At 57.3% G+C, this 20413-nt stretch overlaps 11 protein-coding genes across 11 annotated transcripts; 5 read left to right on the plus strand and 6 right to left on the minus strand.

Moving 5' to 3' along the window:
- The first annotated feature begins 222 nt into the window (after window positions 1-222).
- On the plus strand, window positions 223-3411 carry SCHCODRAFT_02606605 (uncharacterized protein). Its single transcript, XM_003035890.3, has 3 exons — window positions 223-460; window positions 592-813; window positions 862-3411. Exons 1-3 carry the CDS (start codon window positions 421-423, stop codon window positions 3111-3113), a joined length of 2514 nt encoding a protein of 837 aa, XP_003035936.1. The 5' UTR covers window positions 223-420; the 3' UTR covers window positions 3114-3411.
- SCHCODRAFT_02742971 (DUF537-domain-containing protein) lies at window positions 3362-5973 on the plus strand. The gene is made up of 4 exons (XM_050347170.1): window positions 3362-3489; window positions 3542-3763; window positions 3819-4196; window positions 4252-5973. The coding sequence occupies exons 1-4, from the start codon at window positions 3453-3455 to the stop codon at window positions 5736-5738; spliced, it is 2124 nt and encodes a 707-aa protein (XP_050202910.1). The 5' UTR covers window positions 3362-3452; the 3' UTR covers window positions 5739-5973.
- Window positions 5821-7656, minus strand: SCHCODRAFT_02525281 (uncharacterized protein; the record flags this gene model as incomplete). The annotated part of the gene is made up of 5 exons (XM_003035061.1): window positions 5821-6822; window positions 6872-7110; window positions 7160-7339; window positions 7389-7490; window positions 7539-7656. 5 exons carry the CDS (start codon window positions 7654-7656, stop codon window positions 5821-5823), a joined length of 1641 nt encoding a protein of 546 aa, XP_003035107.1.
- Window positions 7657-7820: 164 nt separating this feature from the next.
- Window positions 7821-10703, minus strand: SCHCODRAFT_02606611 (transketolase). Its single transcript, XM_050344221.1, has 14 exons — window positions 10542-10703; window positions 10446-10491; window positions 10332-10397; window positions 10275-10280; window positions 10101-10222; window positions 9921-10049; window positions 9783-9871; window positions 9715-9730; window positions 9562-9664; window positions 9381-9511; window positions 8807-9333; window positions 8230-8757; window positions 8069-8174; window positions 7821-8016 (listed from the first exon to the last, which is right to left on the minus strand). Exons 1-14 carry the CDS (start codon window positions 10639-10641, stop codon window positions 7937-7939), a joined length of 2049 nt encoding a protein of 682 aa, XP_050202911.1. The 5' UTR covers window positions 10642-10703; the 3' UTR covers window positions 7821-7936.
- Window positions 10704-10809: 106 nt separating this feature from the next.
- On the plus strand, window positions 10810-11469 carry SCHCODRAFT_02525288 (uncharacterized protein). Its single transcript, XM_003035888.3, has 3 exons — window positions 10810-10848; window positions 10896-11008; window positions 11058-11469. The coding sequence occupies exons 1-3, from the start codon at window positions 10815-10817 to the stop codon at window positions 11145-11147; spliced, it is 237 nt and encodes a 78-aa protein (XP_003035934.1). The 5' UTR covers window positions 10810-10814; the 3' UTR covers window positions 11148-11469.
- An 11-nt stretch (window positions 11470-11480) lies between these two features.
- SCHCODRAFT_02525292 (uncharacterized protein) lies at window positions 11481-13649 on the minus strand. The gene is made up of 3 exons (XM_050343508.1): window positions 13047-13649; window positions 11923-12992; window positions 11481-11873 (listed from the first exon to the last, which is right to left on the minus strand). Exons 1-3 carry the CDS (start codon window positions 13384-13386, stop codon window positions 11727-11729), a joined length of 1557 nt encoding a protein of 518 aa, XP_050202912.1. The 5' UTR covers window positions 13387-13649; the 3' UTR covers window positions 11481-11726.
- Window positions 13650-13837: 188 nt separating this feature from the next.
- Window positions 13838-14502, minus strand: SCHCODRAFT_02742976 (uncharacterized protein). Its single transcript, XM_050347171.1, has 2 exons — window positions 14198-14502; window positions 13838-14147 (listed from the first exon to the last, which is right to left on the minus strand). The coding sequence occupies exons 1-2, from the start codon at window positions 14363-14365 to the stop codon at window positions 14103-14105; spliced, it is 213 nt and encodes a 70-aa protein (XP_050202913.1). The 5' UTR covers window positions 14366-14502; the 3' UTR covers window positions 13838-14102.
- Window positions 14503-14672: 170 nt separating this feature from the next.
- Window positions 14673-15383, minus strand: SCHCODRAFT_02606624 (uncharacterized protein). The gene is made up of 2 exons (XM_050344222.1): window positions 14887-15383; window positions 14673-14831 (listed from the first exon to the last, which is right to left on the minus strand). The coding sequence occupies exons 1-2, from the start codon at window positions 15082-15084 to the stop codon at window positions 14781-14783; spliced, it is 249 nt and encodes an 82-aa protein (XP_050202914.1). The 5' UTR covers window positions 15085-15383; the 3' UTR covers window positions 14673-14780.
- Window positions 15227-16163, plus strand: SCHCODRAFT_02606629 (heme oxygenase-like protein). Its single transcript, XM_003035887.2, has 2 exons — window positions 15227-15727; window positions 15774-16163. Exons 1-2 carry the CDS (start codon window positions 15284-15286, stop codon window positions 16035-16037), a joined length of 708 nt encoding a protein of 235 aa, XP_003035933.1. The 5' UTR covers window positions 15227-15283; the 3' UTR covers window positions 16038-16163.
- Window positions 16164-16697: 534 nt separating this feature from the next.
- SCHCODRAFT_02482714 (uncharacterized protein) lies at window positions 16698-17867 on the plus strand (the record flags this gene model as incomplete). Its single annotated transcript, XM_050342818.1, has 3 exons — window positions 16698-16969; window positions 17100-17525; window positions 17576-17867. 3 exons carry the CDS (start codon window positions 16698-16700, stop codon window positions 17865-17867), a joined length of 990 nt encoding a protein of 329 aa, XP_050202915.1.
- Window positions 17868-18104: 237 nt separating this feature from the next.
- On the minus strand, window positions 18105-19516 carry SCHCODRAFT_02606634 (WD40 repeat-like protein). The gene is made up of 4 exons (XM_003035057.2): window positions 19056-19516; window positions 18734-19000; window positions 18317-18684; window positions 18105-18265 (listed from the first exon to the last, which is right to left on the minus strand). Exons 1-4 carry the CDS (start codon window positions 19307-19309, stop codon window positions 18195-18197), a joined length of 960 nt encoding a protein of 319 aa, XP_003035103.1. The 5' UTR covers window positions 19310-19516; the 3' UTR covers window positions 18105-18194.
- Window positions 19517-20413: the final 897 nt, after the last annotated feature.

Consider the following 20413-nt stretch of genomic DNA (forward strand, 5'->3'; position numbering starts at 1 on the left):
CCGTTGACCTCTGCTTCATCCTCCCAATCTTAGGACTTTAGCTGCTCCGGGAGTAATATAGAGTTGACACCCAGTCTAATGGCATCCGTGAGCGATTCGATGATAGTGAGGCAAATAGTGGTCGGACTTGTCATTGGGAGAAGGAGGAAAGAGGGAAAGTGGGTGGCGCGCGCCACTATAATCGGCCGGAGCTCGGGCCGCGCCGCCGCTCTTCGTCCATGATCCTGATCGTAGCGTTCATGGCGCCCTTGCTGCAGACAGCAGACGCACCCCAACACGCTCCCGCTCTAATCGTACCGATATAGCTGGAAGATGATATGCTTTGTCCCCCAGTATGTGCTGCTCACGGGACCTTGGGCTGCCCGGCGTATAGCCTGCGGCGGAAGTACATAGCCCACCCGCATCCTGCCTCCTACCACGATGACTGGTCCGGCGAGCGTAGGCATCTTCTGGGACTTTGGTGAGTGTACTCCTCGTACCAATCGACCCCATATCTACTCTCCCTGCGTACATCTCCACGTAACTCGGGAGGAAGGCTCGAGGGGGTCCATATATTCTCGAGGCACGCCGCTGACGCCCGATCTCTACCAGAGAATTGTCGGTACTCAGCTGGACGATCTGGCTACGAAATCGCGAGGGCCATTGAGCAGGTTGCTTTGGAATATGGCACGGTCTCCGACTTCAATGCCTACCTGGACATGCAGTTCTGCGCGCTACCCGCGACCATGCGGTCCGAACTGCAGTCTAGCGGCGTAGCCCTCGTAGACTGCCCACACAACGGACAGAAAGACGTAGTAGACCAGATGCTACAGAGTGAGTGTCTAGCACTCTGCTCCACGGCTGTCAGCTAACCGCCCCAAGCCGACATGCTGGCCTACGCCCTCGACCATCCCGCGCCTGCGACCTTAATCCTCATCTCGGGCGATCGGGACTTTGCGTACACTGTTTCTGTACTGCGCCGCCGACGATACGAGGTGGTACTACTGTGCCATTCTCAGCCGGGCCCGCACAAGAGCCTAGCGTGGCAGGTGTCGGCGTGTTTAGATTGGAACACGAGGGTGCTGGGCCTGCCCGAAGACCCGCATCGGAGGGAATGGTCGCGCTCCTCCTCAGCCACTATCGTGTCTTCCACAACATCCCAGGCAGACGACTCATTCGCGAAGAGGGATGACACGCCATCGACACCTTCGGGTTCATCCGTCTCCCTCAGCAGCTGGTCCTCTCCCCCGACCAGCCCCTCTAATGAGTCCACCGACCTCGCCGACAAATCCACCTCCGAGGATAGCGACTCGCTCTGCACGTCACCTAACCCAAGGTGCGAGACAGCGACGTCGTCTGCTGCAGCCGCCGCAGAACGCACACCTACAAACTCGGCCGTCGTGCTAGCGAAGAATGGGGCGCACGGCGTCTTCGAGCCGCTCATACGACTACTCCAGGAGCAGAGTGACGCCGGTTTCTCCCAACCCAATCGCGGCGTGATTGGCTATCGCCTGGCGCACCATTTCCCTGGAGTGTATGAGAAGGCGGGGGTGAAGAACTTCACCGAGTACGCCATGCGCGCCTGCCAAGCGGGGCTTGTGACGCTCGGTGGTGCCGCGACAGGAGGAGGAGAGACGTGGATCTCGTTGACGAAGAACTTCGACTCACCCTCGCCTTCACCATCACCTTCACCAAGCCCGTTGCTCTTGTCGGCCCCATCACCGGCATCAGCCTCCTCAGCATGGTCCGCCTTCCTTGCCGCTAACCCCTCTACGTCCTCTACCTCGACCTTCCGACCCGTCTCCGTCTTCAATCCGCTCGTCCGCGTGTTGACCGCACTACGCGAGGTCGGCGAAACAAGACCGAGACGCTCGCTAGTCGGTAATGCCCTTCTCGCCACTTGCCCGGACGCGTACGCGAAGGCCGGCGTGTCCCGTTTCAAGCAGTACGTCGACGCTGCCGAGCAGGCCGGTGTTGTGGTGCTTGGTGATGAGGATGGCGATGCGTGGCTAGCGCTGCCGGCGGAGGGCGCGAAGCGGGTGACTTCAGCGGGAATGCCTGCGCCGGCCGCGTCGACCATTCTGAGCCGGAGCAAGCTCCCGTGTCCAAAGTTGGCTATGGCCTACGTACCAGCGCGGGTCACCGGGGCGGAGATGTCGACACCGGCCCCATCGACCCCTTCGCCGAAACTGAAAGCAACGCCGTCTCCGCCTGTATCAGGCTCAACCGGCGCCGGTCAGGTTCCCGCCTCCTACAAGCCGCTCATGCGAGTGCTGCAGCAGCTGAAGGCAGACGACCAGGACAGACCTCTATACTCCGTCGTAGGTGCCCTGCTGAAGGCAAAGGACCCCGAGGTATATAAGAAGGCAGGCGTCAGCGGTCTCGCGGCCTACGTTGCTGGGGCCAGTTCTGCGGGTCTAGTCATCATGGGCGGTACGAAGGGAGGCGTGCAATGGGTGTCAATCGCCAGTGTTAAAGCTACGCTGCCGGCTACCACCCAGTGGGCCTTTGGCACTGCGACGCCTGCGCCTGCGCCTTCGTTTTCGCCTGCGTCCACCTCAGCACCCTCGATTCCCTCGACGGTCCCAGCCGAGTACAGGTTGCTCGTGCAGATTCTGCAGGAGCAGAAACAGGTTGGGAAGCTCCGTCCGCTACGTTCATACGTTGGGGAGCAGCTCCTCAAGCGCGACCCCATGATCTGCAAGCGCACGCAGGCTAGTAGCTCTGCAGAGTACATGGCGCGCGCGGCCTCAGCAAGCCTCGTCACGCTCAGTGGGCCCAATAATGGAGCGGAGTGGATCTCCTTGGGTAGCACGCCCTCCGCGAAGGCTCCTCCGCCCGCCGTTAAGCCGCCCTCGCCGACCATCTTTGCTGTGCCTACACAGTTCCGCTTGCTTGTGCGCATTCTGCACGAGTATCGCGAGGCGGGGCAGCCAAGTCCTAATCGCGGGCTCATTGGGTCAGCGTTGGTCCAGCGCGACAAGGGCGTGTACAAGAAGGCGGGCGTCGAGAACTTCAGGGAGTACGTTGCGAGCGCGGAGAAGGCGGGGATCGTGGTACTGGGTGGCGATCCTGATGGAGGGCACACCTGGATCGCGTTGGAGAAGAAGTGGAAGAAAGTGATGGTGGTTTGAGGGAAATGTTTCGTGGGTTTATTCTCTGCACATACTACGTTTTATACACGAGTTCCTTCTCCTACATACTATGTACCACTACCAACTTTGTCGCTCATCGACTTCGAATACACAGCTGACATCCACATCTTCCGACCGCCTCGTGTGCGGTGCCCGATCGACCTACTCTTTTGGGCACAATAGCATTATCATTGATATCTTCACCTGGTCGATTCATCTTCCTCCTCTGAATGTCATGTTCAATCTCCCAAAATACTCGAATATAATGCCGTGCTTGGGGCCATTCGCCGAAGCAGAACCGAAAGGGACTGAATAGGTCACTTCTCTGCTTCTGCTCTCATGTCACGTACACCTGTAGGTATATTCTGGGATTACGGCACGTCGTTCTGCACGTCGAGAGCGATCCGGGGGCTGATCGACACGGACAGAGAACTGTCACTTCACGGGAGGCTGCTCTGGCTTCGACATCGCGAAGAACATTGAGCGCGTCGCACTCCCTCATGGGAGCGTTACAGCATTCAATGCCTACTTGGACCCGCAGCTGTGCACGATATCCAACAACTTGCGCTCGGAGCTTCAGTCGTCGGGCGTTGCGCTAATTGACTGCCCTCACAATGGGCAGAAGAATGCGGTCGATCAGATGCTGCAGAGTACGTCGCCACCACTTAGACGCCGAGCGCATTCTGACGTCTGAACTCTACCTAGCGGACATACTGCTCTTCGCCCTCGATAACCCTGCCCCAGCAACCCTCGTCCTCATCTCTGGCGACCGTGACTTCGCCTACACGGCGGCTGTCCTCCGCCGTCGACACTACAATGTCATTCTCATCTGCCGCTCGCAGCCTGGCCCGCACCGAAGCCTGCTGTCCCAAGTGGCTTCGCACGTCGATTGGGCCACGGAGATACTGGGCTTCAACGAGCCTGAGTACGATGTCAGGCGCCGTCCACCGATGCAGTCGCCTGCTTCGCCATCCTCGGGAGGCCCACGGCATGTGCAATCGCCATCCATGAGCGCGCGCAACCTCGAAAGACAGGACGTAACACCATCAACACCGGGTCCAGATCAGGCTTCGCCACGAAGGGGTGCGTAGTTTGACTGAGCTGCACTTCAGTATGCTGACCGCTGGGTTATATTCAGATCGGTATTCCAGAAGTGCTTTTCCTGCAGTAGTCTCTGCGGAGGTTACGTCTGTTCAGCCATCAAGATACCAATCCCCCTCCAAGCCCGACATCAGGTCGGCGAATCCACCGTCGATGGACCCAGAGCCTGCGACGAGGAAGCAGACGCTGCTGCCTTCGGTTCTGTCACCCTCGGAAACGCCTGCAGTCCGACTGGCAGGGACCTCCAGAGCTGCGCCCGCTGCTCGAGTACCATTGGCCAGTGCAGTCGATATCCCCTCACACTCTCTCGGCACTTCAGCCATACCAGCATCGGCGATACCTTCGGAGCCAACTTTACCACCACCGCCACCACCAGTCCTTCCTGCCGCTCCTTCACAATCACCGCACCTACGGTTCGAGCCTCTCATTCGAATCTTGCGCGCCTACTTTGAAGAAGGCGAACCTTTCCCAAAGGTGTCCGCAGTGGGTATCAAGCTTATAGGAATCGATGTCAATGCCTGTGCGAAGGCTGGTGCGAACAACTTCAAGGAATACTGCTCGATGGCGGCTGCCCAAGGCATCGTGCTGTTAGACGGGGATGGCGCCAAGGAGTGGATATCCCTGTCCGGTCTATATACAGCCGCAGCTGAAGATGAGGAGAATGCACCAGAGATCCCCTCGCCGGAGACTTCCGCCAAGTTGGGAGCAGGAGGACCTGTGCCGTTGTATGATTTACCCTCAGCCGCCTCGACACCATCCGCATCTTCCACCTCCATCCCTTCCACTCTTTCGTCCGACACAGTTGCGGCTGCCGCGGCGACAGCAAATGCTTCAGACCTCGACGATGCAGTCGAAGGCGCAGAAGGCATCATGCAGGGCGGTCCCGCAACCTCTCCCGCAGTACAGCAGGGGCAATTTGCGTCATCCCCCTCGTTCTCCGCATCGAACAACGCGCCTCCAATGTCGGCCAACTCGCCCACTTTCCCTGCTCATTTCCAGTCGCTGATGGACGTCATGCGCTCGCTCTACGCTGCGGGCAGCTCACGCCCGCGTCGCAAAGAACTCAGCGGCCGACTACTTCGCGCCGATAAGGACGTCTACCAGAAGGCCGGGCTGCAGAGCTTCAAGAACTACATCGCCGCAGCCACCGCCGCGGGCCTCGTCGTCCCCGGCGGCTCGGGCTCGGAAGCGTACGTCGAGCTGACGCCAGCCTACGCGGAGGAGGCGGAGGCGATCGAATTACCACCGGTCGACGACCCATCGCTGCCGCCGCAGTTTGTACCGCTCGTGCAGCTGCTGCAGGCGCAGTTGAGGGCAGGGTATACGAAGTCGAATCGGCAGGTGGTGAATACGATACTTCGCAAGCGACATCCGACGTTGTATGGGAAGTTGTCGAAGGACTGCAAGGACTTTTCCGACTATGTGTACCGAGCGAGGCGCGCGAATATCATCACCACGGGCGGTGGTGAGGGAGACGAATCGCCCTGGATCATGTTGGACAACAGGTGGAAGGCGAATATCTGAACCTCTTCCACCTGATATCGCTGTACTTATCGTCTATCTATCCTCGCAAGTGTTGTACACGTATGTAGCTTGGACCATCTGCTCAACGAGAGGTCCGTCGTATAGAATATCTGCCGTTCGAGCGCTCGCACAGGACGTCCTGGTCTACGAGGTGCTCGAGCGTCTGTTCGACCTGCCAGCTGTGTAGATATCGCCACCGGTCGTCTCGCTGCATGAGCGCGATGACGGACTCCTTGCTGGTCGAAAGTGCATGCGAGTCGGCACTGGCTTTGTGCCTGCGCTTGCGCGATATCAAGGAGGATACGGCGTTCTCGACAGCTTTCGCCAGAACTGTCGGTTCGAGCGGAACGTACGACTCCTCGCGCTCATCGGGGTCGGAGAGCTCGTCTTCGTCGAGCCCTTGCGACTCGGATGCGGAGACAAGGCTGCTCGCAGTCGTGTCCACGGTACTCGTGGTGGCGTTGGCGGACGCTGATGTTTTCCAAAGACAACTGGTGTCTGGCAGGGGCTCCGCGGAAGAGCAGGGTCGGGGCGGTCCGTCCCACAAGACGATATAGCCGTCATTGAGCAGGGCAGTGAGTGCCCACTGGAACAAGCGCTTCATGCGACGCGATATCGGTTCATCGGATATGCTTTTGCGTGGTTTGCTTGCACCGGCGCCGAGGGGCTTCGCGGGTTCTGCCTCCCTGTTATTGCGCTCTTTCGCCTTCGCAGCTCGCGCGCGACGTTTGGCTTCAGCTTTGACCACGCGCTTCGCCAGGTCGCGTAGCTCCGGCACCCGACGAAGGTACGACAGCGTAAATCCAATTGCCGCGGGTTCATTGGAACATGTCGTGGTCGCAGGTCGGCAGCCGCGGGGCGTGTTCTCGATAGGCATGAGCCGCGCGGCGCGAGGTGTAACGTCGGAATCGGCACGGCGGATGCGCTTCTTCGGCGTGGAGAACGGGCTGGCGGTAGGAGGGGTGTTGTCTTCGGTTGCAGGGGGCGGCGCATTGTCCATGAAGTGCTTGAGGTAGACCCTGAAGGTGTTCTGGGTGAGGTCTCGAGTGTGCAATCTGGAGGGGTGGCGAAGCTTCATGAGAGTCTAGGGTTGTGTGAGCCTTAAGAACGTATGGGTTTTTTTAGGGACGAACCTTCAGCTTGCTTGGACTAGCTGCAACCGAGGAAGCGACAGACTTGGTGGGGCTGGGTGGGGCGGATGAAGACGCCAGAGATACAGGCGTCTGTGGTCGAGAGGGTACTTCGTCGGCGGGTGTAGTGGGTGTAGTTTGTTCTGGGATGACAAATGGCGTGGACGAGGTGTACGACACGCGATGCAGCTGGCGGACCGCCAACCAATGAAGGGGCTCGGCATTAGCGTGCTTGCATCGCTCTACAGCAGTAAGCATTCGAGTGCAAAGGGAGAAGGACTTCGCAGTCACCTATACTCGAGATCGAGATCTGGCGCTCTTTCTTAGGGAGTACGTTTCCGATTACCGTGACGGAGGCTCCCACATCCGCAATGGGCAGAGGCATCTTGCCGAAGAAAAAGCTCGAGGATGAGGGGGTTTGCAGAGTGGGATGTCTGTCGACACAATCAATGACAGCAGTGCCATCGTCGACTGAAGGCCAGTGAGCAATTGTTCACATCAGGGATGGAGGTCGACGCACCGCTATACACGATCCGCTTCTCGTAGGTTTGCACGCCCACGAGCATGCCCACTAGCTTCACAGTCCGACAAGGCACACTTCCTAGCCAGAAGAAGTCGCTGGCTGCACACAATGAACAACATATATGAAGGCCGGACTTCGATAACGCACTATGTTTCTCGTTCTCCTCAAGCTTGAAGACGTCCTCGACAAAGCAGGGTGCAACCGCATCTGCAGTCAGCGTCCATTTGAATATCTCCGCATGTGTGTAGGGTGTGCTGGGCTGCATAGCAGAACGCCTTGTCGGGCGATGTCTTCGACCGTGATAGCAGAGATCAAGGTGAACAATGCAGCGCGCCGAGTGTGACGTCCATCAGCTGACCGCGATGTCACAAGCGCGGTACCGGTGTGACTCCGAGTCGATGTCCTCTTCAAGTTCAAGTTGACTTTCAAGCAACTCAGTCAGCGCTAGAGAAAGACCATTTTCTATGGCAGGCTACAGTAAGGATACAACGTTATCTTCAAACCAATTCTAGACATCTAACGAAACAGATTCATACACTCAAGACTCAGAGCGCCTTGTCAAGGGGAGACACGACCTCCTTGCCCTTGTAGAAGTCGATGATCTTCTTGCCGACGGACGCGATGTCTGCGAGGTATGCATTAGAGTAGAGTAACGAGAGTGAGAGGTCATGACTTACTCTTGCCAGTGATGCCGAACTTCTCGTACACCTTCTGATACGGGGCAGACGCACCCCAAGCCGGGAGACCATACTGCTCGTGACTGTACTTCTGCCACCCGAGGGTCTGTTAATATCAATGTCAGACAGTTCGAGCACAATGTATAACGAAAGGAGCGTACAGAAAGCGCCTCGAGCGACAGAATGGGCGCGCCACTGCGGAGGACGCTCAACCTGTACTCCTTCGGCTGCTGGTCGAACAAGAGCCAGCACGGCAAGCTGACAACGCGAGCCTTGATGCCCTGCTCCTTCAAGATGCCCGCCGCCTCGATGGCGATCGACACCTCGCTACCGCTGCTCACGATGGTGAGGTCCTCGCCCTCGACCTCGTGGACGACGTAGCCACCCTTCGACGCGCGCTCGATGGTCGAGCCCTCGAGGTTGGGGAGGTTCTGGCGCGACAAGGAGAGAACGGATGGCGTGCCGGACATGGTGATCGCCTTGTAGTACGCAGCGGAGGTCTCATTGCCGTCGGCCGGACGCCAGAAAGCAAGGTTGGGAATCGCGCGCAGGTGGGCAGCGGTCTCAACCGGCTGGTGGGTAGGGCCATCTTCACCGAGACCGATGGAGTCGTGCGTGCCGACCCAAATGACCTGCTGGTGACTCAAGGCAGCCAGACGAAGGGCGCCAACACCGTAGGAGACGAAGTTCTGTTCCAGTCATTAGACAGGGCATTAGGGACGGATAGCGTGACCTTACCAAGAACGTCGCAACGTAAGGAATGATGCCACCGTACGCGACGAGACCGTTGCCGATAGCGCCCATACCGTGCTCACGGACACCATAGCGGATGTACGTGCCAGCGTATGTGCCGAGGTTAGTGCTGGGCGGCTGGAAGTCCGTCTGGCCCTTGACCTTCGTCAAATTGCTGCCAGTCAAGTCGGCGGAACCGCCAACGAGCTCCGGGAGGACAGGAACGAGCTTGCTAAGGACGATCTCGGACAGCTTGCGCGACGCCTGCGCCGGGTCCGACGGGGTGTAGGAGGGAAGGGCCTTCTCCCAGCCATCCGGAAGCTTCCCAGCAATGCGGCGGGTGAGCTCGGCGTGCTCCTTGGGGTACTTCTCGCCGTATGCGGCGAGGAGCTTGTCCCATGCAGCCTCGAGCTCGGCACCCTTCTTCGCGACCTCCGCGTAGGCGGCGTACGTCTCGTCCGGGACGAAGAACTGCTGCTCGGGCTTGAAGCCGAACTTGGTCTTCAGCGCCGAGATATCGTCAGCCTTCAACGCTATGCGAAGTCAATGTGCGTTCGGCAACTGAGGCGAGCAATCTTACGGGAGCCGTGAACACCGTGGGTACCCTGCTGCTTAGAGCCGAAGCCGATGGTGGTCTTCATCTTGATGAGGGTCGGCTTGTTCTTCTCCGCCTTTGCAGCGGCGATAGCGTTGTAGATGCCCTCGAGGTCACTGCAGATGAATGAGCAGCTATGACGAGGACAATGTCGCGTCTGGCTAACCTGTCGCCGTTGTCGATGTGCAGGACCTGCCAGCCGTATGCCTCAAAGCGCTTTTGGACGTCCTCAGTGAAAGCGACATTGGTGTCACCGTCAATGGTAATGTCTGAAATGACGGGTTTGTGAAGAGTTCAGAGCCTCGGATAAGAAGCTTACGGTTGTCGTCGTAGATCTGCAGGGCAAAGTAAGCCTCAGCATCCCTGGTTGTTGAGATTGGTACATACCGCGATGAGGTTGCCGAGCTGCAGATGGCCTGCCAAGCTGCAAGCCTCGCTGGCAACACCCTCCATGAGGCAGCCGTCACCGGTGAAAGCTACGATCCATGTCAGCGTGATAGCTAGGTAGCAGCCGAATGCACGAACCGTAGGTGTGATTGTTGATCAGCTCGAAGCCGGGCTTGTTGTAGACGGCCCCCAAGTGAGCCTGCGCAATTGCGAGCCCAACGGCGTTCGAGATACCCTGACCGAGAGGCCCGGTGGTCACTTCGATACCTACATAACTCATTGAGCATACGTCCACTACGCGCATGAAGTTCGGCTAACCGTCTGTGTGGCCGGCTTCGGGGTGACCGGGAGTGAGCGAGTCCAGCTGACGGAACTGCTTGAGGTCGTCCATGGAGAGCTTGTAGCCCATCAGGTGCAGCATGATGTACTGGAGCGCGCAACTGGTGTAAACTTGAGTCTAGGGGTCACAGAATCAAGGGAAAGGCGATTTACGCGTGTCTGTCATGGAGATTAGTACATGATGCGGCGAAAGTCATGCAGGAGACTCACCCATTCGACAGAACAAAGCGATCCCTGTTAAACCACTTCGAGTCCTTGGGGTTCGCGTTCAGGAAACTAGAACGGGGCTCAGTAGTAATTTTCTCGCAAGATACTCTCGCATACCGAGTGAAGAGGACGTGGGCGGCCGGCGCCATGCCCATCGGCGCGCCTGTGGGCGTGTTAGTAACCAGGGGAGCGTACGCCTCCCGAGGGGCTGACCAGGATGGCCAGAGTTGGCTTTGGCGACGACATCGGCGGCGAGAGTGCGAATGGTCGCAACAGCGATGTTGTCGGCGGGGTTGGGGGCGAATCCTGCCATGGTGGTGAAGTGGTAACGAGGAGAAGGGCAGGAGGAGAGCAAGATCTGCGCGGATCGATAAATATCCCCACAATGCGCTAATCTCCGAAGGCGTCCGTTTCGGCGACCCCGGACCGAGTCCGGACCGCCGCAACCTACTGCCGCACTCCTGTTCCTCTTTTCCTTGCCCCTCAATGCATCCCCAACTATCAGGCCAAAAGCGTATCGGTAGGCGCTCTCTCTGCCCGCATCTACTGATATCTCATGGTGCAAAGACTGCAAGGAACTCGTCGAGGCGCTGGAAGCCTGCGAGGCCGACCCCTACTCGAAATGGACGGATAAATGTTCGAACATTGAGAACCTGCTGAATAAGTGCCTAATTGCGGCTGTAAGTTGTCCGAACCCTTCTCGTCACGCACTCGGCTTACAGAGCTTAGCGCAATAATCGGTCGGCACAGAACCGCGAGGAATCCAAGCGAAAGAAGGCCGAGTTCGAAAAGGCGAAGAAGGACTTTTGGGAGAGCTGAGCGCTGTTATGGCAGTCTCCTCATCGGTGCGCGGCGTTAGTCAACGCGCTTCAATGCCTCTAGCTTTCCTATTGTCCTTTTACGTCGGTACGGGTCCTTTTGGGTTCTTGTGATGCACACCTCCTCTCATCACCAAGGTTCTACATGCGAAATGCACGTTTCCTCCATGTTTGTGAATTCAGTATCACGCTAGAAGTTACGCATCGCGGTGAGTGCAAGTCGACTGCGTGCCCTTTCTGACACAGCAGATTGCGGCCAGATCCGAAAGCCACTGGCTGCTGGCAAGCGACCGTCCTGGGACCGCGCTTGTCTTACTGAACCGGTCACGAGCAGCGCCGCATGAAGCTCAGCAATTGCCTGATCGCGCCGCTATCACTGGAAAACATGAGGTGAGACGGACCTACAGTTCACCGGCTTGTTGATAGGGTTCGCGTGCTACCGTGGACGTCGACAAGGCCAATAAATTATAGATCAAGCACTACGAATAATCGCATACAACACGGTCGTGTCGCCATGTGAGAGGCCCGCGGGGTGCCAGCACTCTCACCGGTTCCTCGCCTACCCAATCCACAATACCACTCAGAATGTTGTCCGCCATTCCTCCTTCAGTTCTACCCAAGCCGAAGATGTACTGCCTGTTTCCCCTAGATCCACAAACCCTTCTTTCGCTGCTAAGGCAAGGTACTGTTTGCAATTGGAGACCTTCGTGCGACGATAGACCATGCTCTGTTGTAATTGTTAGCCCCCGAGTATGAAGCTGCGGGCGTGAACGTACGTCTTTCATGTTCAGCAAGCGCGCGAGCTCAGTGCGACTGAACTGCATCTTCCCGAGGCGACGCTGATCTTGCAGTATACTAACGAGGGCGGCGTAGTTCTGCGGCACGATCCTCATCTGCGCAGGCGAACTACCCGAAGCCTGCAGTGTGTTTAGCGCGGTCGGGGCCGTGCAGGGAGGGGGAGTCGGAAGCGATGCGGCGACAGGAGCTTGGTCTACGACCGATGATATGGCCGCTATCTCCTCTAAGGGTGCAGGCGCGGGCGCGATGGAGACCGTGGTCGGCGCGGGGACGACTATGGGCGGCGCCTCATAGACCGGCGCGGCTGAAGCGATGGGCGCTTCAGGAGTCACCGCTGCTACAGCTGGCTGAAGGTGCGCATACGCAACGCTACCCGTTATTGTCGCTGTCGCAGGCGTCACGACAGGCGACAGGGGTCTCGCCACCGGAGACTTTAAGAAATCAAAACGCAGGCTCGGAGGGGTGCATGCGAGCAAAGTCTTTGCGAACTGATGCACGTCCGTGGGCTTCCTGATAGAAGACCCGCTACCCTCAACGCTCGGCATCGGAGGCGGCGACACATTCGCAAGCGTCACATCGCTATCGTAGGCATCCGGCGCCTGACTAGCGGAGGCAGGGGTCGTCATCAGAGATGGGGGTGAAGACGGTGGGGTGGACAGGTCCCTGTCGTCACTGACGGGGAACGAAGGCGGCGACAATGACAACGAGGATAGGGTTGACACGTCCGAGGTCACTGAAGATAGTGAGCTCGCGCGCGTTGCCCTCCCCTTTGGCGTCGATCGTGCCACCTCTGCGGGCTCGCTGGAGGCATTGCTGCCCGCAGTTCTTGCTCTCCGCCGCTCTTCCGTCGCCCGCACCGCAGGCCCCCACTCCAGCCACTCGTCGGCCTGCGCCTTCAGAGTCTCGTGGATGTGGGGGAGCGACAGTATGATGACGCGGTAGCGTCGAGCGCGTAGCACGGCCGTTGCGTAAGCGAAATCGCGGTCGCCGGTGATGAGGATAACGGTCGCTGGGGCTGGATGGTCAAGGGCAAATGCCAGCATATCGACTACGAAGACATGGTGAGTACCTGCACAAACAGGGATCAGGACAGCGAGCTCACCCTGCATCATATGGTCAGCGACCTCCTTCATTCCGTTGTGCGGGCAGTCCGTCAAGGATACACCCGACGCCTGCAGTTCGGTTCGCAGGGCCAGCAGCCGCGCCGTCCCAGACGGATCGACATACTGCCTTGGAGGCTCGAGGTAAGCCTTCAACTGGCATATGGCCCCGTAGCGGTGCCCGATGCCTCGGATGGTATCTACAACGTCGTAGCCAGACACCTGGGCTGGAGGAGCACAATTTTCTAAAGCAATGCGAGTAAGCACGCGACCATCAAGCGGGCAAACGGGGAGCTCACCATAATCCCAAAACACTGCAACCTTCTCGCTGGACCTGAACATGGCCGTCTGGCTAGCTGAGAGTGGACACAGAACCAGAGGGTCCAAATGGTTGAAGGGAAAGAGAGATGGTACCGGCGGGATGCGCTAGCGGGTTACTAGGATTCGCGACGAAGGTCGCGGGTATTATACGGCATGCCTCGAGATGGTGGACCTCTCTGCGCGTGTATCTATGGGGTGGCCGATACGCGCCGTAACACGACTCTGAGACCGACGCTAACGCATGTCGGACCAAAGCGTGATGGGCACGCTCTGTAGGTGCGCGCCACCCGAAACATACCTGGACCTTCCGGTGTATCGACTTCACTGGGAGGGTATGCTATCGACCTGTGTCATGACCAGTTCTAGAGCAGAACACTGTCTGAGCGAGTAGTAGCAAACGCGAGACAAGACGAATCCAATGCATAGAACTTACTTCAAGTAGCGGCGAATCATGGACCATGGCGCGACGATATGCTGGATCAAACACTCAGCAGATCATATACGGCCGGCTATGAGCTATATCCAAGATGCGCTGATTCTGAGCTAGGCGTCTGATAGCCATTTGGCAAATAGACACGTTATTCCATCCTGCAGTATCCTCAATCCTGATTGAGGGGATAAAGTTTGTTTGGGCAAGCGAGGCTGACATTGCAATTGAACAACATATATTGGTCCGTCGGAATCTCTGGCATCATGGGTCGTAAAGCAGCGGGGAGTATGTATAACTCCGCAAGCGCTTAGCAGCAGCAGGGGATGGGGATGATCCAGCAGCGACCGCCGTTCTAGGTATCTGTTCAGCATCACTGTGATTCAGGAGATCGCGGAGACTCACAGGAAGCGGAATGCATCCACCCCTCAATCTCTCTGCCTTCTGCTCTTGGTTCTGCGCCTCGCGAGACACAGACATGCCCGTGTTGGCGCCTGGCTGCTGCGCGACAGGCGCGGGGTTCGCCGGCGCAGTGGCGGTAGACGCAGGTGGGTAGGTGGGCGTGGGGCTCATGGTAGTCGTGTTCGGTGTGGTTTGGGAAGAGGTGCTGCGCTATATAGTGAATCAGAAAAGGCTGCGCGAAGGCAGTGACCTGGTGAGGCGCTTGGCGATGACGACCTCGCGACGAGGCCCACGTGCGTGACACCCCGCCCGGATCAAATGAGACCTACACTCCGGAGTCACGTCGGTGGCGCGCCCCTGCAGTGAAGTATACAGTCTTGTAGATCAGGACTTGTGCTGCGCCAACCCTGTCAGGAGAGAGGACGCGGATATTGGGCCGCTTGCGCTTCAGAATAAAAGTGGTGTCCATCGTCCACGAGCAGGAAAAGTCGAAAAAGAAAACTACAGTCACAGCCATCATTAGGTTGGGTATACATATTAATGGGTACGAGACGGCGAGCTTGATACCAGCTTGAAAGCATATCGTCTAAGGACAGCAGCAACAGGGTATTGGGATGATGTAGCATATAGATCCATCCTAGAGCACGCATCAGCCCAAAGTTCAACAGAGGACATGTACAATGCAGACGTACCGGGCATGGTATGCATCCTCCGCGTTGCCTCATGACGCCCTCCTGTCCGGATTGGCGACTGCCTGCTTTCGCAAAGGAACCGCTGACAGACATGCCGCTTGAGGGAGTAGGTTGCCTGGATATAACGCGATCCCCCGCAGGACTGTGCGCGGCCTTGGGCAGGGCTGGTAGCTCGACAGAGTTGGGTACGAATGACATGGTAGTCGGTGGGGTACCGTTCGTCAAGGTGGTTTGCACGACTTGTGAATGAGCTTGGCGCAGTGCAGATCCACCTTATAAGCGCCCAGCGCCTATGACGCAACGGCCTGTACGATGCCTATCTTAGGCCAGATCAGGGCGCCTCGACTCACTGCGCCCCCATTGACTCCTTGCCCGAAGCCGTCAGCGTTGGAGCACTATGCCACCCGTATCGCGCAAGCTCACCACGCACCTCGTCACCCTTCGGGAGGACCTATACAATGTGGCGACGCGCACGCACCCCTTCCTTGAAGCCGCGAGATCCGGACAGCTCCCGCCGTCGACGTTGGGATACTGGCTATCGCAGGACAAGATCTACGCATCGCAAGCGTACCCAAAATTCATTGGCCACATAATAGCGGCGATCCCGTACGAAGACGCGGAGAGGGAGGCGATCAATAAGCGCGTTCTGTCGATATTGCTGTACTCCTTGCAGAATGTCGTTCGGGAGGTTGGATTCTTCGGCGACACAGCGAAGCAGTATAGCTTGAACATCGAAGGATGGAAGGAGCGGAAGGGAACCAGGGACTACACCGCGGAGATGGCACGGCTCGCTACTGCGTCACTAGAGGAAAACATGGTGTTCTTGTGGGCAATGGAGAAGGTTCGCATCTTCATGAATACTAAGGTGCATCGTTGACGTCGATTAGGCCTACCTGGACGTATGGACGAATGTGAAGAAGGGCCTAAAGGCGTCGAACATAACGGGCCAGCCGATAAACGACCTATCGGAGAACTGGACCTGCAACGAGTTCATCAACTTTGTTGAGGACTTGCGCGACATCGTGGACGACCTGGGCATTCAGCCGGATTCTCCAAAATGGAAGAGAGCAGAAGAGGTTTGGGAGCGTACCATTGAGTTGGAAGCAGCTTTCTGGCCTGACTTGGAAGAGGAAAAGACGGCAAGGGCATAATTGGTACCATTGTAGAAGGGCAGGTTATGCGAAAGTCGACGTAGATATGAGATCATGTCGAGACGGTCGCGTTAAGCCGCTTGCTACCCTCAGCATTCACGGGGCCGACCCAAAAGTAGCTCCAGATATGCTAAGGTATTCGTGAGGTGTGCTGCGAAGTTTGAGGGCGTTCGTTAAACTCAACTTCAACTGTTCGCGTCTCACACGTGGACGCATCACGGCCACGTGACATTCTGATCTGATTGGACGTCATGCTCGCAATCTCATCCAAACTTGCATCGCGCGCCCGTGCTGTTCAGAGCCTGCGTACATCTGTCCAACGAATATCTGAATCCAAATGTCCAAACAAAACAGCAAAACCTCTCGGGGGAAGCAGTCCAAGCGAACAGATTGGGACGAAGTCTCCGACTTTGGAGGATTGGATCCAAATCTCGTGAGGGTACGCTCAGTCATCCTTGACTGCTGTCTATATACCTGATGGACATCCCTCACAGTCCATATTGTCTGATATGCCGAGTGTAGGCCCCTCGGGGGAGAAGAATGACCTGGGCGACATCATGGCGTAGGAGTTCTCTCGCGCCGAACGGTAGATTCTATCCGCTAACGCTGAGCAGATGCATGATGAAGCATCCAGAGAAGATGGAAAAGCTCGTCGGTGAGATGCAGAAGCTGAAGACAGGCACCAGCGTCGACCTTGACAAGTATGACTACGAATTCCTGAAGACTACTGTAAAGCCACAAACTATCTGGGTTGTTCAGCTCGAAAGAGGCCCTGTTCTCGATCCAAAGACAAGGCAACCGCTTTCGCTCGATGATATACCGAACACCCCTGGCGCCATACCCACGTTCACCCTCTATGTCTACGATGAGAAGGGTAGCTTTCGTGCCACGCACGACGTCGAGCATCTTCCTCAGCCAGCCGACTTGTTGATGTACGTCCTTCCAGTTTGCAAGGTTGGCACGTACTGACGTGAGGCCGCAACGAAGTGCTATACGGATGGCCATCGCGCAACCTCTACCGCCACTCAAACCTACATTGCCGTCGGAATTCCTTGTATCAAGGAAGTTCCTGCACCTCGCGGACGAAGCCATACCTTTCCTGAACTCCCTGTCACCGCAGATGTCCTGGCGCTTTGAGACTGCTGCAGAGGCCGAGTTCGTCACCGACGGCGTATACCAAAAGTCGACTGAGGTCGCACAGGCCAGCGGCAAGTTGGCAGCCGAGGCAAAGGACCGGGGCGCTGCTGCGATGAAGCGACGAGACAAGGCACAGGCTATCGCAGAGTACACGACGGCCATCGAACAATGGGAGCGCGCCATAACGCAGAAACTGTCCGCCGAGGACGAGAAGGACGTACTGGCCAAACTGGCGATATGCCATGCGAATCGCGCTGCTGCCCGACTTTTGGACCCTTCAGCGTCTGATCTGAAGGAGGTCTTGAAGGATGGGCAAGCCGCGGTGCATTATAAGCCAGACTACGCGAAAGGGTAAGGGGACCAGAGGCGGGGTGAGACGTCGAACTGACATTGTTGGGCAGGTACGCTCGGCAGAGCGCTGCTTTAACTCGCATGGGCAGAACTGAGGAAGCGATGGACGTCCTCGCGAAAGCTCTGAGAAGGCCCGCCTTGGCCGAGGAGGAAGGGCTGGTAGACATGTTGATCGACCTGCAGACGGGCGGTCGAGGACTGTCCACGGACGAGGCGACTTTCAAGCAATGGCTGATTGACTTGACGATGAACGACCGCGCGAGTGCCGACAGAGTGCTGGACCTGAAGGGGGCATGGCACAGGCGCCTCAACGACCATATGGCTCGTTGGAAGAAAATATGACCTGCCTTACATTGCGACGTACGCTTCACTAGCCTATGTTCAATCTCATTGTCCGGTGCCCTGCGTTATAATCCTCCCTGGACACGCGTCGTTGTAGGTGATTCTGATATGGCGCGGCAGCGAGCGAGCTTCTGAACGCAGCGTTCGACAATGCATGTCAGACCGACGCGTAGCCTTCCCATGAGCGGAAGAGTGGCCAAAACTGGGCCATGGTCACTGACAGAGATTGCACACCTGTTTGAGAATGCGCGAGATGGCAGCGGTCCTTCCAAATAACTGAGATTACAGTATGAGAGTGTATGCGCAATCCAGGATTATACACCTCCACTACGCGCCATTGGTACCCTGCCAGAGGCCGTAAGTCTTCCCGGGTGTCGTCTGCCACAGCCGAATTGTGCCTATCGGATGCACGTCAGTATCGGTAAGGTTTACAAAACCATGGCACTCACCATCCTCTGACCCACTCGCATACATCTCACCATCAGGGCTAAACTCGACGCAATGCACAGGACCATGATGACCCTTCAGAACGTCCCGCTCCGTGCCGTCTAGGCTATGAACGCGGACCCATTCATCGCCAAGATTACCGGTGACGAAGCGATCCTGCAAGATAGGGTGGATGGAGGCCGAAGAAGGGGAGTAGGGTAGGTTGACGCTGTGCGTGGTGACTCCACCTCCTGGAAGTTCGGGGATGAAGGCGACAGTGTTGCCAGAGGTGACGACAAGACGTTTAGTCTGAGGCGATAGTTCCATAGATTGGATGGGGTTCGGGAACGAAAGGGTTGTGGTGAGCTTCATGGTTCGCAGATCCCACCATCTGGGAAAGCGCGTTAGATCAATGGCGCGTAGTATGAGGACATACGCACTTGATCATTCCGTCCTCGCCAGCGGAGACGCCTGTATGTTCGCCCACCCAAACTACGCTCTTAACCGTCCCCTCGTGCGAGAAAGGGCCGGGATCGAGGAGGAAATCGGGTTCCGCGTCCGGTCTAGCGAGATCGAAGATCCTGACTTTCTTCTCTTGACCGCCAGTGAGAATATGGGACGCGCTAGGCGATATAGCGACGGTGCGGACGATGTGATTATGCGGGAATGAGTGCAGCGCTTCGCCGGAGTACGAGTCCCAGATTTTCCTATCAAAGGGACCGTCAGCGCGCGCTATCGCGGGAGCATGCAATGGGGACTCACGCAGTAAAGTCAGCGCTCCCAGAGACGGCACGCGACGCGTCTGGACTGAGCTTGGTACTCCAGACTGCGCCCTTGTGGCCCAAGAAGGTGCCTATCCAGTCGCCAGTCCATTCGCGCAGCATGGGATTGCCATCTTTGCAGCTCGACACGAGAAGGAAGGAACCATCGTCCTGAATTGGGGAGAAGGAAAGGTGGGTGACCGGTCTAGTGTGCCCGGGAGCGACGAGCGGCGTGGACTTGGGCTGGTAAGACATGAAGAAAAGGTTTTAAGAGAAGTGCTGGAGGTAAGGCGTAAGTATGATGATTATCTTGCACAGTACTGGCGACGAAATCGTGTAAAATGAAGGAGGAGATCGTGTCGTGGTGATACTAAACAGGCGCGCTGCGCACTGGCCCTACAAAGGCACCAGCAGTCGAAATGTGGTAAACGGAACGAGCACACGCGTGTCGTGTACAAGCAAGCCTGCCATATCGAGAAAGTCTTCCACTATGGTAATTCGTGGCGGTTCGACTTGACCTGCGCCCCGCGCGAAGGTCCATGCACATTGCAGTCATTTGAGGCGGGCTCAGCTTTTTGGAAAAGCGACACTATATAGTTGAGCAGAAGGCTTGCATGAGAGCGGCAGAAGAAATTCCTCACACTCACGGCTGTCACCTCAGAGGAGTCAAGAAGTCCGCGAAGACTTCCGCTACGTACGTCGCGCGACAGCCTCTTCTTCACATGGATTCAAGCATCCGAGCGTGTACAGATCCTAGCTCCCATTCTTCTCGCCTCTGTGAGGGACTATGTTACCCGCATCGGTGGCTTTGACCCCGCAGTGAGCTCAGTTGCTGTGAAATCTATACAACGGGGACATACAGGAGATGGTGCATAGATGGCTTCATGATCTATAGGGAAGGAGGAGTAGGAGCACCGGATGGTGTCACGAGAGAGGGTGGGCGCTGGATGCTCACTTGCCGCTGCCTCCCCGAGAGAGGTTCATGTGAGCTTTCCCGTCGAAGTAACGATGTCGTGCTCGTCCCCCGCGGTCCTCCGTAGGCGTCGTGGAGCGAGGCTAAACCCTTTAAGGAGCTTCACTCATGCAAAATTAACAGGAGAGATCCGAATTGCTGCCGCCTGGCCATGGCAGAGCTGAAGGCCAGATACCACCGTAGGTCATTTCCGAGGAGCGGCGCCTGCGCCCCGGTCAGACCTGCCTCCTTCGTGAGCATATACTATCGTACGCGATCTCCGCCTGAAGTGCAGCTCACCTTCACTTTCAATGGATTATCGTTGATCATCTCGAAGGCGGACAACCCACGCGTTGGAGCACGGAGGGGCGAGGGGTTGCCCTCGGGTTCTTAGTATGAGCTTTCAA

This window comes from Schizophyllum commune, assembly GCF_000143185.2.
Source record: "Schizophyllum commune H4-8 unplaced genomic scaffold SCHCOscaffold_1, whole genome shotgun sequence".
Classification (NCBI taxonomy): Eukaryota; Fungi; Basidiomycota; class Agaricomycetes; order Agaricales; family Schizophyllaceae; genus Schizophyllum; species Schizophyllum commune.

Excerpts from the sequence above, each read along its gene's own strand:
- SCHCODRAFT_02606605 (XM_003035890.3), top strand. The coding sequence starts at position 421 with ATGACTGGTCCGGCGAGCGTAGGCATCTTCTGGGACTTTG. Across the intron at positions 461-591 it reads AGGCATCTTCTGGGACTTTG|AGAATTGTCGGTACTCAGCT; the intron begins GTGAGTGTACTC and ends GATCTCTACCAG. Across the intron at positions 814-861 it reads AGTAGACCAGATGCTACAGA|CCGACATGCTGGCCTACGCC; the intron begins GTGAGTGTCTAG and ends AACCGCCCCAAG.
- SCHCODRAFT_02742971 (XM_050347170.1), top strand. The coding sequence starts at position 3,453 with ATGTCACGTACACCTGTAGGTATATTCTGGGATTACG. Across the intron at positions 3,764-3,818 it reads GGTCGATCAGATGCTGCAGA|CGGACATACTGCTCTTCGCC; the intron begins GTACGTCGCCAC and ends AACTCTACCTAG. Across the intron at positions 4,197-4,251 it reads TCAGGCTTCGCCACGAAGGG|ATCGGTATTCCAGAAGTGCT; the intron begins GTGCGTAGTTTG and ends GGTTATATTCAG.
- SCHCODRAFT_02606611 (XM_050344221.1), bottom strand. The coding sequence starts at position 10,641 with ATGGCAGGATTCGCCCCCAACCCCGCCGACAACATCGCTGTTGCGACC. Across the intron at positions 10,398-10,445 it reads GCCCACGTCCTCTTCACTCG|TTTCCTGAACGCGAACCCCA; the intron begins GTATGCGAGAGT and ends GCCCCGTTCTAG. Across the intron at positions 10,050-10,100 it reads CGAAGCCGGCCACACAGACG|GTATCGAAGTGACCACCGGG; the intron begins GTTAGCCGAACT and ends TGAGTTATGTAG.
- SCHCODRAFT_02525288 (XM_003035888.3), top strand. The coding sequence starts at position 10,815 with ATGCATCCCCAACTATCAGGCCAAAAGCGTATCG. Across the intron at positions 10,849-10,895 it reads ATCAGGCCAAAAGCGTATCG|ACTGCAAGGAACTCGTCGAG; the intron begins GTAGGCGCTCTC and ends CATGGTGCAAAG. Across the intron at positions 11,009-11,057 it reads ATAAGTGCCTAATTGCGGCT|CGCAATAATCGGTCGGCACA; the intron begins GTAAGTTGTCCG and ends TACAGAGCTTAG.
- SCHCODRAFT_02525292 (XM_050343508.1), bottom strand. The coding sequence starts at position 13,386 with ATGTTCAGGTCCAGCGAGAAGGTTGCAGTGTTTTGGGATTATGGTGAG. Across the intron at positions 12,993-13,046 it reads CGCTGACCATATGATGCAGG|TCGATATGCTGGCATTTGCC; the intron begins GTGAGCTCGCTG and ends ATGTCTTCGTAG. Across the intron at positions 11,874-11,922 it reads GCTTGCTGAACATGAAAGAC|AGCATGGTCTATCGTCGCAC; the intron begins GTACGTTCACGC and ends CAATTACAACAG.
- SCHCODRAFT_02742976 (XM_050347171.1), bottom strand. The coding sequence starts at position 14,365 with ATGAGCCCCACGCCCACCTACCCACCTGCGTCTACCGCCACTGCGCCG. Across the intron at positions 14,148-14,197 it reads GTGGATGCATTCCGCTTCCT|AACGGCGGTCGCTGCTGGAT; the intron begins GTGAGTCTCCGC and ends ACAGATACCTAG.
- SCHCODRAFT_02606624 (XM_050344222.1), bottom strand. The coding sequence starts at position 15,084 with ATGTCATTCGTACCCAACTCTGTCGAGCTACCAGCCCTGCCCAAGGCC. Across the intron at positions 14,832-14,886 it reads GAGGATGCATACCATGCCCG|GATGGATCTATATGCTACAT; the intron begins GTACGTCTGCAT and ends TGCGTGCTCTAG.
- SCHCODRAFT_02606629 (XM_003035887.2), top strand. The coding sequence starts at position 15,284 with ATGCCACCCGTATCGCGCAAGCTCACCACGCACCTCGTCACCCTTCGG. Across the intron at positions 15,728-15,773 it reads TCTTGTGGGCAATGGAGAAG|GCCTACCTGGACGTATGGAC; the intron begins GTTCGCATCTTC and ends GACGTCGATTAG.
- SCHCODRAFT_02606634 (XM_003035057.2), bottom strand. The coding sequence starts at position 19,309 with ATGTCTTACCAGCCCAAGTCCACGCCGCTCGTCGCTCCCGGGCACACT. Across the intron at positions 19,001-19,055 it reads GGGAGCGCTGACTTTACTGC|GAAAATCTGGGACTCGTACT; the intron begins GTGAGTCCCCAT and ends TCCCTTTGATAG. Across the intron at positions 18,266-18,316 it reads TGCGAGTGGGTCAGAGGATG|GCACAATTCGGCTGTGGCAG; the intron begins GTGAGTGCCATG and ends TGCATCCGATAG.